The 17598-nt window shown below is 35.2% G+C and overlaps 1 protein-coding gene across 1 annotated transcript in view; it reads left to right on the forward strand.

Moving 5' to 3' along the window:
• The first annotated feature begins 245 nt into the window (after positions 1 to 245).
• Positions 246 to 17598, forward strand: part of LOC149773121 (uncharacterized) — a 106674-nt gene continuing 89321 nt past the window's right edge. Inside the window, exon 1 of the mRNA XM_089946799.1 lies at positions 246 to 994. Coding sequence (XP_089802925.1) covers positions 880 to 994 — 115 coding nt within the window. The 5' untranslated portion in view covers positions 246 to 879. The remainder of the gene's footprint in view (positions 995 to 17598) is intronic.

A 17598-nucleotide genomic window follows, 5' to 3' on the forward strand; every position in this document is an offset into this window, starting at 1 on the left:
TTCTGATTTGAGCTACACCCATCCATGCGCCTGTTAGGTGTAGACTAACTTGCTGATGCGCCATGATGAACATCGTGTCTCCTAGGAATCTGACTTCTCCAAGGTTGCTGTTTCATAGAGATTCCATCTGACTGACATATCATTAGACGCTCCGCCCCAGAGTCCGCCCCTTTAGCATATTTCCAATGTATGTGTGTCTTAGATTTGTGCATCTTTCCCGGACGTTCTCTTTGCCACAAGCAGTATGTTACATATTGTAGCAAAGTATAGGGAACGTTTTCGAAATCATATGCAGTCTGAAATTGTGCCAATTGAATCGCGAGACTGACATTCATAATTGCGATGCATGATTCATAGCTAGCTTTGTTCCCGGTACAGCCTCATTGGCAATGAAGATCCGCGCCGTGATAACAGAGGTTGCATTTGAATTGTACATTATACGGATTTACACTATTCTCGCCTCAGCCGAGAGGAGAGCAGGTCATAACTCGTGAACACCAACCGTATTCTGATAGTGTAGGCTCCCTGAAAAGAAACAAGACACGTCTTCGTGCCTGGCTATGTACCATTAGGCAAAACACTGTCAAACAAAGCAGACGACAGTACTACGTCTGTTGTTGTTAAAATGCTATCCTTGATGAGGAAAAATATCAGTCTGTAGCACAAATAATTTTAAGATCATCACAAGGACTTTATGAAAAGCAGACTCACAACCAGCAATTAGGTGAAAGTGGAAAATTATGGTAGCACGCATGAGACAATAGCACTTATTTCGTATTATATTATATAGCAGTGATTCTACTCCTGATTTGTATTTGTATACGTGTTTTGGTTTTTCGTTTGGTACATGGGAATTATTATACAAATATATTTTTATTCATGGTGTTTCAGACCGTTGACAGCTTCAGCGCAAAAGTAATGACTTGTGGAATTATAATGGAGGGATTTATACTATGGATTATAATAATTACGTGCACAATTTGCATCACTTCCGGTAAGTATTTTATACAACTCAGTTTTACTTAATACATTGAAGACCGATTCATAATTTTTTTATGTGTTGTCAGTGTAACTAACTTATTCGAGGAAGTCGAACAGGATTGATTTGGATATGTTACGTGCGGTCTCAACTCGTTTAATTTATATTCCATTTTACTACACTGATGTTCACAAATATGCTTGCTCCTACTTATATTCATGCAGAAATGCGATAGTCAGAATTTTAGCATTGTGTTGGGAGTAACTTGTTTGTCTGGTATCGTAGAGATGTAGGAATTGATCAAATGAGCACTACTTATGCAATTTCCTCTGGGTGTGTGTGTGTGTGTGTGTGTGTGTGTGTGTGTGTGAGAGAGAGAGAGAGAGAGAGAGATTATACTAGTTGAGCTATCATATTCGTAAATCGAAAGTGCATTGATTTGGTACGCTAACAGTCGTTTCAATAATTAAATCGAATTCTCTTATATTTGTACGTCATGTTTATCGTAGATATTTTGAATCATTTTAAGATAATGCATAAAGTAAACGTCATTCTAGTTGTCTGTGTAGTCAGTCCAATAAGTCCTTCTAGATGTATATGTACAATCAGTCCAATAAATCCTTCTAGATGTATATGTACAATCAGTCCAATAAATCCTTCTAGATGTATATGTACAATCAGTTCAATAAATCCTTCTAGATGTATATGTACAATCAGTTCAATAAGTCCTTCAGTTGTATGTGTACAATCAGTTCAATAAGTCCTTCTAGATGTATATGTACAATCAGTTCAATAAGTCCTTCTAGATGTATATGTACAATCAGTTCAATAAGTCCTTCTAGATGTATATGTACAATCAGTTCAATAAGTCCTTCTAGATGTATATGTACAATCAGTTCAATAAGTCCTTCTATATGTACAATCAGTTCAATAAGTCCTTCTATATGTACAATCAGTTCAATAAGTCCTTCAGTTGTATGTGTACTATCAGTTCAGTCTTAAGTGTTTAAGAATAAAAATACCGTTGAGTGAGATACATTGACAAATACAAACCATGGGTGGGTTTTTGAAGTAATCAGGCCCATAAAGATACCATGATAGTCATATCAAAGAAACACAAATGCTCATGCATAGTATCTATAACTATATTGTACTTGACCATCACTGTGTTCTGGCATAGTACCAAACGTATTATATATGTAGTTATAATTACCAATTTCATCTTCGGCATGCTCTTTGGGGGACAAGGTCATCGTTGTCATTTTCTACTTATCATGCGGAAGGATAAATAAAACTACTGAGCACTTGCATGGCCTCTGAGGGCAATTAAGCGTCCTTTATTGTTCCTTAACAACCACATTAATTCGTTTGCAGCATTATCTAAGCTCCAAACCGTGTATTATGATGTGACATTCTTCAGCACAATGTGCTGATTATGCGGACTGACTCTTTCTCTCTCTCTCTCTCTCTCTCTCTCTCTCTATTCCGTAAAGGAGATAATGATTCCTTTTAACTTATTTAACACGTGTTGTCTCAAGTTCTCATTTCACAACAGTCATTTTGAATAAAGTGCATTTATGTGTTTAATTTAAAGAAAGTCATGACCTTTTAACTAGGAAATTCAAAAGAATGGTTGGCTGAACAAGGGATTTATCATTTTGATTGCTTTGTTTATAGTTTTGCGGAGGAAACATTTTTGCACAGAAATTTGAGAGGTGCAACTAAAAATATCTTTGAACTCTGGGTGCATTGTTTTGTTTTGTCTCAATATCTGGAAAGGAAGAATTAGACTATTTCATCTCAGAGACATCGAATACGTATGAATGGATGCAGTTGGCAGTGTGATGAAAGAAGCTCAGATCCTTCTTTGAACAATGGTGTTGTACACGTTTTGCACGTGTTCTGCATTTCTATTCAGTTCTGCCGGACTTTGCTACATATTTCCTGCATTGTCATCACGCTCGCTAAATAATAGCGTTAATATGGGTTGAAATACGGTCTTGTAGCCACACGAATTTATTGTCTCGTATCATCAACCTGTCTATGAGTTTATCCATTTAACTATAAAAGGGTTTAGACTACCATCCAACGTTATACATTATACTAAAACCGTTTTAAAAAATGTAGTACATGACGTTCCATGAATATCCTCTTTCATCGAGTAACTCGGTCTTAAACACAGATTGTGTCAGTTTGAATGAGAGAGAGAGAGAGAGAGAGAGAGAGAGAGAGAGAGAGAGAGATTATACTCAGTGGCATCACTCGGGTTGGTGTCACCCAGTGCTGTAGCTCATGGTGTCACCCCCATGGTCCTCCTTCCGTAACAGACCATACAGAATCCTTAGTAATGTCATTTTGGTGTCACCCCCTCTGATGGTGTCACCCGGTGCGGTCCGCACCACCGCACCCCCCTAGCGACGCCACTGATTATACTATTTTAAGTATAGGGTATATTCATAAATCGAAAGTGCATTGCTTTGGTACGCAAACAGTCGCTTCAATAATTAAGTAGAATTCTCTTATATGTATACGTCATGTCCTTCCAATTGTCTGTATAGTCAGTTCAGTAAGTCCTTCCTGTTGTCTGTGTAGCTATTCAACAAGTCCTTCCTGTTGTCTGTGTAGTCAGTTCAATAAGTCCTTCCTGTTGTCTGTGTAGTCAGTTCAATAAGTCCTTCCTGTTGTCTGTATAGTCAGTTCAATAAGTCATTCCTGTTGTCTGTGTAGTTGTTCAACAAGTCCTTTCTGTTGTCTGTGTAGTCAGTTTAATCTAAGATTTTAAGAATACCGTTGAGTGCGATACATTGACAAGTTGAGAGAGAGAGAGAGAGAGAGAGAGAGAGAGAGAGAGAGAGTGAGTGAGTGAGTGAGAGAGAGAGAGAGAGAGAGAGCGGTGGCGAAGAGAAGCATTTTTGTTCATCAACTGTTAACAAACTCTTTTTCAAAAATGAATTTCGACAGTTCCGATGCAAGAGACCTTTACACCACGTAATTCGACTGGCACATCCATGAGCCTTTGATTTGTAGTTAGCTTTTAACGCTGTAATTTTCATTTTCATGAGAACAAGATCTGCTGTATTTAGATTCTATAACGACATTAAAATCTAAGGCACTGTCTGTTGGTTTCTAACTCACAAAAGGAATATAGTATTTTGAATCCATTTGCCTTGGTTCAAAAGGTTAAGGAATATATAAAGTAGACTGGATCTCGAATACTTCTATATTTTACAATGGTTGTTGTATTGTAATATTTAATGAAGAGAGATCGTTATGTGTGAAAGCCAAAACAATTTAACATCAGATAAATGTTGGGGGGGGGGGGGGTAACACGCTGTTCTTAACACTATTTTCTTTGTGCTCCTGTGCAGCGAGGAAGCTAGTGAAAAAAAAATGTTCACAAAGAATTAAAAGAAAAAAGAGAATTAACAAACATGCGCCATTGTATCGGATAGCGTATTTCAGACCGAATATTGACATTTAAAAACGAAGGTAAAGTTTGTTTGACTCAGCACTACCAAGGAAATGTAATCTTTGGAAGCCTTTAAACTCTCACTTGAATGATAGGAGAAAGTACAACTGACAATTTACGTGTATCACGACGTTATTTTAGGGTGAACGTTACACAAACAAAACAATTATATCTTGTATTCTATGAGCCCCGATCTATGTGTGTGAAAGTATAACACCCCATATTGAGTCGTATAATAAATGGAAATCGATCTATCAAAAAGAGTCCTTAAGAAATAGCTTCCTATGCTTTACTGCAGCGGAGAAGCAGATCAAAGAAAGGTATTAAAAACCAATAAATTTGGTAGTCATAGCCATCAAAGAAAGCAGGATTCCTGCGGGGTGGGGGGTGGGGGGGACTTTATAAGCATGGGTCAACACAAAAATATCGTTTATCTTAAACAAGTAGAGGTCAGATTTGTGGGACGCCCCCACCCCTGCTCCGTGGGAAGCTATGGGGACAAAAAGTCAGCATTTCAAGCATTTCCAGTGCGTAGTTTTAACTATTTAAACATAAAGAAAACTTGCTCTTGTAAACGTTCCGGTTGTTTCGCGCTCATTTGTTGCAGGATGGGGAGGGGAGGGGATGCTTCGTCCCACCAACCCGTGGATTCTCCCGTGATCATCATTTTGTAATGATACATCACCTTCTTTTTTTTCTAATTTATTCACCAACTGCAAGGATTAAAATCAGTTGCGGTAAAAAAATATACTCGTTACAGTGATGTTGCAAGGTATTTTGTAAGTATTACAGATGAGATGTATATATACATGGAAAATCAAGGTACTTTTTTGTATATTTTTGTTGTACCTAATTAACACTTTAGAAATATGGATCAAGTTTTGAATTTTGCCTAAAAGCATTGTCGAAATTTCAAACTGCCCACATTTAGTCTGCAAAATTAACAATTGCAAAACATTTTTAACACCTTTTTTTCTTCTGTATTTACGCTCTTTAAAACAAACCCAAAAACTTATAGTGCAGGGGTGCGCAAAATATGGATCTCGGGCAGTCTAACATTTCTGTCCGGCAGGCAAATAAGTACATTACTAAATATCCAGTATGAATTGCCTCCTAAGTTAATCTTTGGATCAACGTGTATTTCGCTAAATGTTATTAAGTTTATTTATTTTATAGTGGAAATACCATAATGGAATCTTTAATCAATATATTGTGAGGTTATTTCATTAATATTAGAAATATGCGGCCCGTGATGTCTTACCGAGATTCGTGGAGTGCCCCCCCCCCCCCGCAGAAATTATTGCCCATCCGGGGTATAGTGCTTGCAGTAAGCATAATTCATAAAAGCGGTAGTCTCACACATACACTCTTTACTGTTTGATACTCATATCGTATATACCTGCTTAAAAGTTGGGCCCACTACAAACAAAATAGACCCTGATCTGCCGTCGCTTAGTGTGCTGGCAGTTCAGGGTCTTTTTCTACAGATTTACTCCTAACAAACTACAGATACCTGGATCTACCAGCGCATTATGCGACGGCAGATCTGGGTCCTTGCAGTTTGCGTTGAAGTTGAATTGTAAGCGAGCACATATGGTATATCAACCCTTTCTAATCGAATCTCGCGTACCGTATGGTATCCACTGCTAGGAGAGGGTGGAGCGGTATCTCACTTGGTAGAGCATCAGACTCGACACACAAGGGTATCGGGTTCGATATCCTCCAAGACCAGCCAGTGAGTTCTTAAGAAGTGCACTTAGCTCCCATTTATTTGACATAATAAGCCAATAAATATGTTAAAAGTACGAATTAAGCCAGCAAAAACAAACAAAAACTCTTATAGAATAAGGCTCGAGAAATTGGCTGCTGCTAAAATGGGCAAGAATCAAGTCCGTTTAGTAGCCGACCATTTATTTTTCCGGCGGTGGGGGTGGTATATGGGTTTCGTGAAGATTTCACATGAATGTTTTTCTTAATTCATGCAAGCTTAAAGAGTCTTTGCTTACCTGCCTCCTGAAGTGAGACAGTAGAGTAAGTCTTCAAGATGGTAATGTTATATGGGCTTGGCAGGCATTATAAGACTTATTATGAGATTTTCGAGGGCAGAAGAACTAATTAGTCCACCATATCATTACAGAATGGTTCATATTGTGGAAGTAATCGTTTCTAACCCACGACTTAACTATTTTCACATTATATGAAAGGCGCTCAGTTCCAGGTATCATACGCGTCAGTTTCTTGTGTTAATTGTCCGGAATTACTTTGTTGCAAAAACACCACATTGATTCTAGTATAACGTAGTATTAAGGGAAGGTGGTGGGGGAATGGATCACTACGAGCCCCGCTGTACTATAGGAATTTATGTTTTGAACTGCCGATGATTTACTGCAAACCTGCATTGGGATAGTTGGCAATACAAGCTACTTTAATGTCGATCAGTTTGAACAAGTTTTAAATTTGTATGTAGACATTTTAAAATAAGCCCCATCTAATAATTTTATTTTGTGACTTTTTAAGTCTCTGGCACATAAGTCTTTTCTCCATTAATTACTATTCACTTATCCATTTCCTTGCCAAGATGCCTAGGTCGGAGTGGGGGTATAAATGGATATAGATTTCATAGTACATAACAATTCTCCCAGAATGAAAGGAAATAAGCAAAAATAAAGGAAGATTCACTCCGAAATGAATTAAAACGAACTAAACATAACTTAATTTCAACTAACGCAAAGGAATTCAAAATAAGTTACCTTTTCCGGTAATTTAGATGACTATGAATTAAGTTGCGGTGTGGTTGATATGTGTTTATATATTTAGTTGGGGTGGGTGGCAATTCATTTTCCATATAAAATTGACCACCTTCCGTGGATCAATGTTTTATCCTCCTGGTTGTCTAACTAGGCTCTGTCCAAATACGTTCTTGCCTGTTTTCGGCAATAACTATTTTTAGAATTTTTAATCCAATATAAAAGTTTCATTGACAAATTAAATCGGAGATACATCGTAGCTAGTAATTTTTCAGCAAAAAAAAAGCCCCCAACAAATCCAGTCTATTAGGACCACCTCGGCTATATCTACTATTTGATTGATTGTAGGACTGATCGAGAGGATACAAATAAAGAACAAAAAAATTAGTTCTACACTATCATTCGCATGTTCTCGGTTAAATGAGTTCAGGACGACTACTGCTACCTTCTCACAAGGGTACATCTTTATAATTTCATGACTATCAACTTAATCGTAGTAAGGAAAAAAAGAGCTAAAGAAATAAAGAAAAAGAAAATTTATGAGTTAAGATTTAACCAATTTTAAATTACACTTGCAAATGAACTTTTTGTAATGTTCAACAATTAAAAGTATATTTTAATTATCAATACTAACAAGTTATGTTCCATAATTTTTTTTTAGTTCCTTTCATTTCTTTTCGCATCCTGTTTTATCTCATTTTCTTTATTTTGTGAATTTTTAACACGCCAATAAACGAATTAAGCAATTTAGTTTACTTGCGAAGAAAATATCTTTTAATTTATTTTACGGAAAAGCAGAGTGAATGGAAATGGTAAAAGCTTTGCAAGGTGTATCTAACTTTTCGGTGATTTAAGGGGCCTCTGCAACGATGCTATACCAGCAGCATTTGGTTACTTGTATGGATAACAGTTTCATGCGGTATATCTTGCCGAACATCTGTTAGTTCTCGTATCCATTAGTGAACAAATGTTCAGTGAAATAATCTTTCCTGCACAGGAACCTTCCCCATGGAAAACACTGCTCTCAAAACAATTCACTTCACCGGATTTGTTTATTTAGCTTATTTTCCCGCATATTGCAAATATCGTTATTTGCTTGCTGCAACTGTTAACCCGTTTTGAATCTGTTACATTGACGACCATCTATTTTTAAAAAATAGTAAATTTTGCATGCTGACAACGATATAGTAGGGTTAACTTTGATACGAAGATGACCATCGAGTTTGTTTCCGTGTCAAGTAAATCATTAATTAGATGTAAATACGAAGACGACCATCGAGTTTGTTTCCGTGTCAAGCAAATCACTAATTATATGTAAATACGAAGATGACCATCGAGTTTGTTTCCGTGTCAAGTAAATCACTAATTACATGTAAATATGAAGATGACCATCGAGTTTGTTTCCGTGTCAAGTAAATCACTAATTATATGTAAACACGAAGATGACCATCGAGTTTGTTTCCGTGTCAAGTAAATCACTAATTACATGTAAATATGAAGATGACCATCGAGTTGGTTTCCGTGTCAAGTATATCACTGATTACATATAAATACGAAGATGACCATCGAGTTGGTTTCCATGTTAAGTAAATTACTAATAACATGTAAATACGAAGATTACCATCGAGTTGGTTACCGTGTCAAGTAAATCACTAATTACATGTAAATACGAAGATGACCATCGAGTTGGTTTTCGTGTCAAATAAAGCGCGAATTACATGTAAATACGAAGATGGCCATCGAGTTGTTTTCCATGTCAAGTAAATCACTAATAACATGTAAATACGAAGATGACCATCGAGTTGGTTTTCGTGTCAAATAAAACACTAATTACATGTAAATATGAAGATGACCATCGAGTTGATTTCCATGTCAAGTAAATCACTAATTACATGTAAATACGAAGATGACCATCGAGTTGGTTACCGTGTCAAGTAAATCACTAATTACATGTAAATACGAAGATGAACATCGAGTTGGTTTCCGTGTCAAATAAAGCGCTAATTACATGTAAATACGAAGATAACCATCGAGATGGTTTTCGTGTCAAATAAAGCGCTAATTACATGTAAATATTAGTAACTGAGAAGAAACTAACAGGAAATTTGTATTGATAGTACATTTCTGTCTTGATATCTTTATATGGGTTCTATCTGTCAACTGGGCTATAATAATTTTTATTTTGTGCAAGTTAAGTTTTAATAATTGTAAATTAATTCTTTACTTTGGTGTTATTGTCTTGTTTCTATGAATCTGATCTGAGAGTTTTTAAGGTACATATGATAATATACAAATCCGAATGAATTTGGATTAAAAAAACCGTTGAACCTGGGCTGCTGATTTTAAATTGTCAACCCGATATGTGTAAATACGTACAACAAATAAGATATAATTTGGATTGTCATGTACGTGTAAATTATATTACATATATATATATATATATATATATATATATATATATATATATATATATATATATATATATATATATATATATATACAAAAATGATGTGACCTTTAATTATCGTATATATTATGCGACTAGAAACAGAAGTCTTAAAATCACAGATATTTACTTTTTTAAATGAAATAAATAACCTCATGTGATTGCCAAAATTGTAGAAATCTCTCAAAGTGCCATGATAGGCGAGGGACAAGGGTAAAATTAAAAAATAACTTACTTATTGTCCTTAAACATGGAATGCAGTACACGCTGAAGGAAGATCATGAAAGGAATTGGTTAGATAAAGTTATTTCTTATTTTCAAGATATTGTTCACAGAATTTAATCTGTGATCTTGATTTTTGTTTTCTTTATTTTGCTTGCTTGTTTATTTTTGTTTTCAATCATTTTTGCTTCAGTAAATTTCTAAATGTATGCAATAAATCTTGTACGAATAGTAAGTATATTAAATCATGTACGATTAGTAAGTATATTAAATCGTGTACGATTAGTAAGTACATTAAATCGTGTAAATTTAGTAAGTATATTAAATCGTGTACGATTAGTAAGTATATTAGATCTTGTACGATTAGTAAGTATATTAAATCGTGTACAATTAGTAAGTATATTAAATCATGTACGATTAGTAAGTATATTAAATCTTGTACGATTAGTAAGTATATTAAATCGTGTACGATTAGTAAGTATATTAAATCATGTACGATTAGTAAGTATATTAAATCGTGTACAATTAGTAAGTGTATTAAATCATGTACGATTAATTAGTAAGTATATTAAATCTTGTACGATTAGTAAGTATATTAAATCATGTCCGATTAGTAAGTATATTAAATCGTGTACGATTAGTAAGTATATTAAATAAATAATTTTGATAATTTAAGTTGGTGTAGTAGAAAAGGAGATATAAATTCCAATTAAATAAAATCATTTGAAGCAGATTCTTTTCCAGACTAGAGGTTGTTATGTAAAGATTTATTCTTATTCTTATTCTTCTTCATTTTATTATTATTGTTGTAGTAGTCGTAGTAGTAGCGGTTGTTCACGTTGTTGTTGTTGTTGTAGCAGCAGCACCAGTAGTAGGAGCATTAGTAGTTGTCTGTCCTGTTGAAATCCCATAAGATAAATGTGCGAACGCACTCTCCTTAAATATAAGATCAGTATTTTGTCCGGATTCGGGAGAAAATTTAAATCTCAGGGGATGGAGAACCAGCTGCAACATTTATTTGGAAATCAAAGTACAACGAGATAAAAAGTATTTTTAAAAAAGTATATCCCTTTCATTAAAAAGTATAAAAGGTGGCATATCCGAAATTTTGTTTTGATAAAAAATATGAATTACACATATTGTATAGGGACCACAAAATATTCCAAAGTACGACGATAAATATTTTATATGGACCTAATCTACCGTGTTGCATTGCATGCACACAGTAGAGATTATTTAAATCACAAAGAGGAAGGTGAGAAAGCCTCATTTTGTTTGCTGTATATTTCCTCTTTAGAATTCTATAATTGAAATGGTATGAAGAAGTAAACGAAACTGATAGCAGCAGCACACGGTGAAACCATAACTTGTCTGATACTTAATTAGTATCCTTTGTGTACCTTTACTCAGATGGGAAACAAAATGGCACCAGTAGTGCAGCTAACTTTCTAATTATATCTCACGAGATTACTCCCAATAAGCAGCCATAAACAATCACGTGGGATGATAAGGTCTGACAACCTTGACCGTTCCTGTACTCGACAATTGAACAATTGACAATGAAAGACTTTAAATATGATAGATATAAAAAAGTTCAGATACAATTAACTTTACATAGCGATTCACGTTACATTATCTCTGTAAATAGCGTTTTGGAGCATCAAATGTGAGTAATGTATCGTGGCGTCATGTTGAGACAATAGGGGTACTTGGTAAAACAGTACTGAACGTAGACACAGGCAAATTCTAACAAGTAGTAATAAGTAGTGAGAGAGAGAGAGAGATTTGGATTTTAAACGTAGCTTTAATAATTTTTCAGTCATATCGCTACGATGTCTGCAGTATGACAGTTTATAGTGATGTCTAGCAGTGGGGCATCAGGCCGCAGACATGTAGCATGATGTCCCACCCAGTCACATTGTTTTGACACCAGGCCGACCAGTCCTAACACTAACCTCTTAATGTTGAGCGCCAAGCGAGGCAGATGTTAGTACCATTTTTGTCAGTCTTTGGTGTGACTCGGCCGGATCGAACCCACGACCTCCCTCATCCGAGGCGGTCGCTCTAACCACTAGGCCACCGGAGCGGGGGGGGGAAGAGAGAGAGAGAGAGAGAGAGTCGTGATGCGAAACAAAAAAGGTTCCTTCTGGCGTTTCAGAAAACACATTCTTTCTTAATATAGTGCAGATAGTGACAGTTTATATGATAGCCTCATCACGTTCCACAGAATGCGATATGGGCAATCCGGTGCTTTCTTGTCGGTAAGGTACGCTCTACATGCAACATGTTATAAATTCCTAATTTGCTTCACCTCACACAAGGATCGATATTCATAGGGCTAGTATAATAAATAATGCCCGTTGCTGAAGTGCCATATGTTAGTTTCATGGACCCCGGTCAGTCTTCGCTTTGGTCCATACCGGTATACAATTGGGAGGAGAGTGACTGACCGATATATTGCCTGCTATCAGACCCTCAGCAACATGTACTTTGTTATAGATACACACACACTATGGCGACATCGTATGAAATTGGTGCCACATGCATGAAATTTATAAATTTATAACAATATATTATAGAAAGACTATGGTGTTTGTTGGAGAATTTGGTTGGAAATGCACAGCTATACATAATGGGGAACATACTGAGAGAGAGAGAGAGAGAGAGAGAGAGAGAGAGAGAGAGACTATAATACACTAAGTATCCACCTCACCTTTTGAATTGAGCTGTATGTACGATTGTCAATGGTGACGTGGACATTATTAACCTAACCAGAGAATAATACCCCACATGCTGTTTCAATGGCCCTGTTTATGGTTGAAATCACACATTATCTAGACAGTTCATGCAGCGGCTACTTGTTTCTTTAATGACGTAAAGAAAATAAAACAGAAACCAGCTGGGTATGCCGTGACAAAAGGTGTCAGAGTTCCAAAGAAATCGGATATATGTCATAAGGGACCAATTTCTCACTTCAATGATCCTGCCATCTTACCTAAATCAGCTTAACTTGAAGCCAAAAAACAACAAGTGGATTGCGTTTCGAATGTCTTACAGCAGTGTGTGCTTATAGAAAGAAAACTAATGCTTGGCGTCTTAGAATTATCCATGCAACTAGTTTGGTAACATTATTCCTTGCTATTGTGCGAGGGTTAGGTAACAGAGTTATTATGAATTTGAAGCATTTTGTAAATTTGTTTTGCTATTGTCATACCTGACTCAAATAACTAGTATCTTGATTGTATATATTTGTACACAATCCCAAAATATATCCTTACCGTTGATCTTGACATATTCTTCAAACAACAATAACCTGTTGCATGAACATAAACCATCTCATAAGCATACTTCTCCTAATCGTTAGACTGTCAAGGTTAGGGGACCACTGAACAATAATAACTTCAATATTACAGTTTAACAAATTTCAAGTCATATGATGAAACTGAGAATCCGATTTCATTTAGGAAATGGGGAACAAGAATCCTTGTCAAATAAAACAAATACGCCAGATTTGACAGTAATAGAATATTCAGACCAAAACTTTATGTTCAGGAATGCTTTACTTTATTTATTCGTGATTTATTTACTTCTGTCAACTTGTGATTTCATCCAGATTCCTAGTGCACTAGGTTGCTGTACAGCTGATTCAGTCATTAAAATTGTTTCGTATCTACATAAAGGAGCATTCAGTATTTTCGGCGGTGATTTGGGTAAATTGTAATCATACATACTACTAATAAATTTGACTCCATCATAAAGACATCATATTGAATATCGTGCTCTAAAATAAAATGCAACATTGTAATCCACCTTTTGCTGTTGTGCCCCACATATTTTAGTGAGCACTGACTCATAAAATCGCCAGATTCCACCCACCTACCCCTAAATAAATGACGGGCATTATTATATGAGGAATCTGGGTGGGATAGCCTCAATCATCGACACTATAAGGATAAATTAATTCAGTTGTTTAAAATATTTCATAGTTTTGCTCCAGATTACTTGCAAGATATATTTCAGTCCCTTGTAAATAATGATACCTACATCAATTGATCATCCAATACTAGGTCGTGGGTTCGATCCCAGGCCGAGTCATACCAAAGACTTACAAAAATGGTAGTAACAGCTGCCTCGCTTGGCGCTCAGCATTAAGAGCTTAGTGTTAGGACTGGTCGGCCTGGTGTCAGGATGATGTGACTGGGTGGGACATCATGCTACATGTCTGCGGCCTGATGCCCCAGTGCTTGACATCACTATAAACTGCCACACTGCAGACATCGTAGCGATATGACTGACAAATTGTTAAAGCTACGTTAAAAATCCAAAGCACACACACACACACACACACACACACACACACACACACACTACTATTCGACATCCTTTTTGCCGAACGACACTTTATCAAATATCATTTCTGCTTCTACAATTCAATCATGGAAAACGTTACCAATTGAAATATTTAGTTCTGTTAGGATGTTAAAAAAATATTGTTAAAACTAAGAGTGAAAACCAACAAGTTTTGTAAAAAATCAGCAAATAATATACTTACCAAGAATACAGATGAAAATTTAAAAAGAATTTACAGTATTGTGAATTGAATCCCAAATAGTCCTATTATTTATATCACAAATCCTAATGTATGAAGTTCCAACTGAATTCCAGTGATGTTCCAGCTAAATTCCAATATTGTATGTGTTGATGTCCCCGTAGTCTCAAATATGCTAATGTGACGATGGCCAGGAATGTGGTGATGTACTAGCAGTCTATTGATGTAGCATAGTAATATAATCCAAAATGTCCTTGACCGGATTCACTATAATTCCAAATTAATGTTTTAGTCCAAGATGTATTAATGCACAGTTTGTAATTCCAGTGAATAATTTAAATAAATAAATAAATAAATAAATAAATAAGTAAAGAATAATTCCGTATCGGTGTTAGGGCAGCAATGAGCAATTTTTGTCAAGTAAATAATATTTATATAAAAGAGCGAATACACAAAATTAGGGCCAGGAGGTAGGTTAGTCTCCTCTCTAAAACAATAAAAGTTGTCAAAAGGTTTGGGAATTTCCAATTATTAAGCTTAATGTCCTAGACTCAGATTCAAGTAAACATATTTACATCAATAATCTTCCTAATATTTGCTCCATAATCATTGATAAATATTTGCCAATTATTATGTTGTTTACAAAATAAATGTCACTAGTTTAGGCAGGTACATTATTAGCTTGATATTTTTTCTATATACAAAGGTCAGTTATAAAATACTGATATGCGTGACATATTATCATTAAGAAAGCAACAACCACCCCACCACCCCACCCCAAAAAAATACAAAACAAGCAGACAATACAAATTAAATATACATAAAAATGTGTTCTCTCCACATTATCGATCCTACCTACAATTCAGATGTTATTACCTGGCAGTCCGACATATTCGGACGAAATTAATACGGAAATATTTATGGCCGTGCAAATCTTGGTGAAATTATCAAAACGATTTGTTCAAATTAAGACACAGTTCATAACCACACAAGAGTATTCCATCGTCTTTTGAACCGTTAAATGATCTTTGAAACAAGTATATATTTAGAACTGACCAAGTATACATTAATATTTGTATATGATTTATCTACTTACATGAGTAAACAATGAATTGAAAAATGTTACTCTGTAATAGGGTAGACAGTTTTCAACAAGATTCCAGCTTTCTACTTAAGCCCCATATAGATTTTGTTGTTACAAGCCATACATCAAACTATTTTCTTGGACAAATACTATTCAAACAAAAGTTAATGAGCAAGCTTCCCTACAGAGATTGAGAGTGAGATTGTCTTTACTGTCGTTATGTTCAGCATTTGCAAACTTTTACACTTGAATCGTTGAAACTAAATTTATGTCTGATTTATTTTCTGTGTAACTACTTTTTTTTAAACTGAATTTAATTTAAATATATTTTGTATTATACGTCAATTATATAGAGTCAACGCCTTGCATTCTTCTATGGAAATGATCGGCTAATATTCATTCAGTACTTTGAGAAAGAATTACCTAAAACAATTTTTCGTCGGGACTTCTTAAAGTGATAGCTTTTTGTCCATCTTTTTTTTAAAAAAGTGATAGTTGTTTATCCATCTTGGTTTCTCTTTTCTTTTTTGTTTTGTTTGTTAAATGTGCACGAAAGAATCTGCGATATCCTCCCCCTCCCCTTTTTTTCAGGGTGAGCACATTACAACGCTAATTATTGAATGGAGTGTTGGGACACCGTGCATCTCGGACTTGGCACAATGCCTCTTTTTTGTTTCTTTTTTGTCTAGTGTAAATTGATTCTTTGTGTATTGTGTCTCTTTCAAAATAAGCGCGCGTTAAACAGTTGCCTTTGTCAATATTGAATGGAGAGATTCAATCGCAGACAAAAATAATAATGGTCTTTTCGCTGGCGGCGATTCTAGAGTAAACACCCGTCTGTGAGTCCTCTTTTCTCCTCTAGTCAACCAAGCCAATACATACAAATTTAAATTCACGAATAGCCAAGCCCTACTGCCACATGTCAGTCACGAATTACTTATTCGATACTCGATTGGATTGCTAACCTTTCACTAACCAGCCCATGTGTGACATTACGCAAATCATACACGTACTCTTGCCCACCCCCTCGAGACAGCGTCTGTTATGAACGGAGAGTATTAAAAAAAAACAATGTTTACATACATATTTTAAAGCTATTGGTATACATGGCAAAATTTTATTTATATATATATATATATATATATATATATATATATATATATATATATATATATATATATATATATATATGTGGGTGTGGGTGTGTGGGAATAAATATGCCGATATTTGTATACTCTCATTTTTGGTTTATTGAAATGCTAATTTTGCCACATTTAATGTCTTTAAAATGTGCATATTTCCATATACATATCATCCCGTTATACAAACAGACCACAGACATTACCCACACACGTTTCCAAAAACTGGTTGTCCTGGTGTCAGGATAATGTGGGTGGGATAAAATGCAACATGTCTGCGGCATGATGCCCCAGTGCTAGACATCATTATAAACTGCCACACTGCAGACATTGTAGCAATATTACTGGAAAATTGTTAAAGCTACGTTAAAAGTCCAAATCACACACACACACACATGCACACACACACTCCATGAACATAATTTATTACCCTGTGAACTGTTTGTACAATGACCATTCATTGTCAAACTGTTCTCATGTACAGTTTCTACAATCATGATATTTTTTCGGCATCGAAGCTAAAAGCATCAATCTGTCTGAACTGCGGCAAACTTTGTCTCTGTTAAATGTACATACATGACTGTATTGTTAAATGTACATTTATGACTGTATTGTTAATTGTACATTAATGACTGTATTGTTAAATGTGCAATTATGACTGTAGTGGTAAATGCACATTATGACTGTACTATTAAATGTACATTTTTGAATATACCGTTAAATGTACATTTATGATTACTGTTAAATGTACATTTATGACTACTGTTTAATGTACACTTATGACTGTACTTTTGAATGTACATTTATGACTACTGTTAAATGTATATGTTAAATGTATATTTATGACAGTACTGTTAAATGTACATTATGACTGTACTGTTAAATGTACATTTATGACTGTATTGTTAAACGTACATTTATGACTGTATTGTTAAATGTTCATTTATGACTATTGTTAAATGT

Source organism: Sinohyriopsis cumingii, unplaced genomic scaffold (assembly GCF_028554795.1).
Source record: "Sinohyriopsis cumingii isolate HCF-2022 unplaced genomic scaffold, ASM2855479v2 utg000881l, whole genome shotgun sequence".
Lineage (NCBI taxonomy): Eukaryota > Metazoa > Mollusca > Bivalvia > Unionida > Unionidae > Sinohyriopsis > Sinohyriopsis cumingii.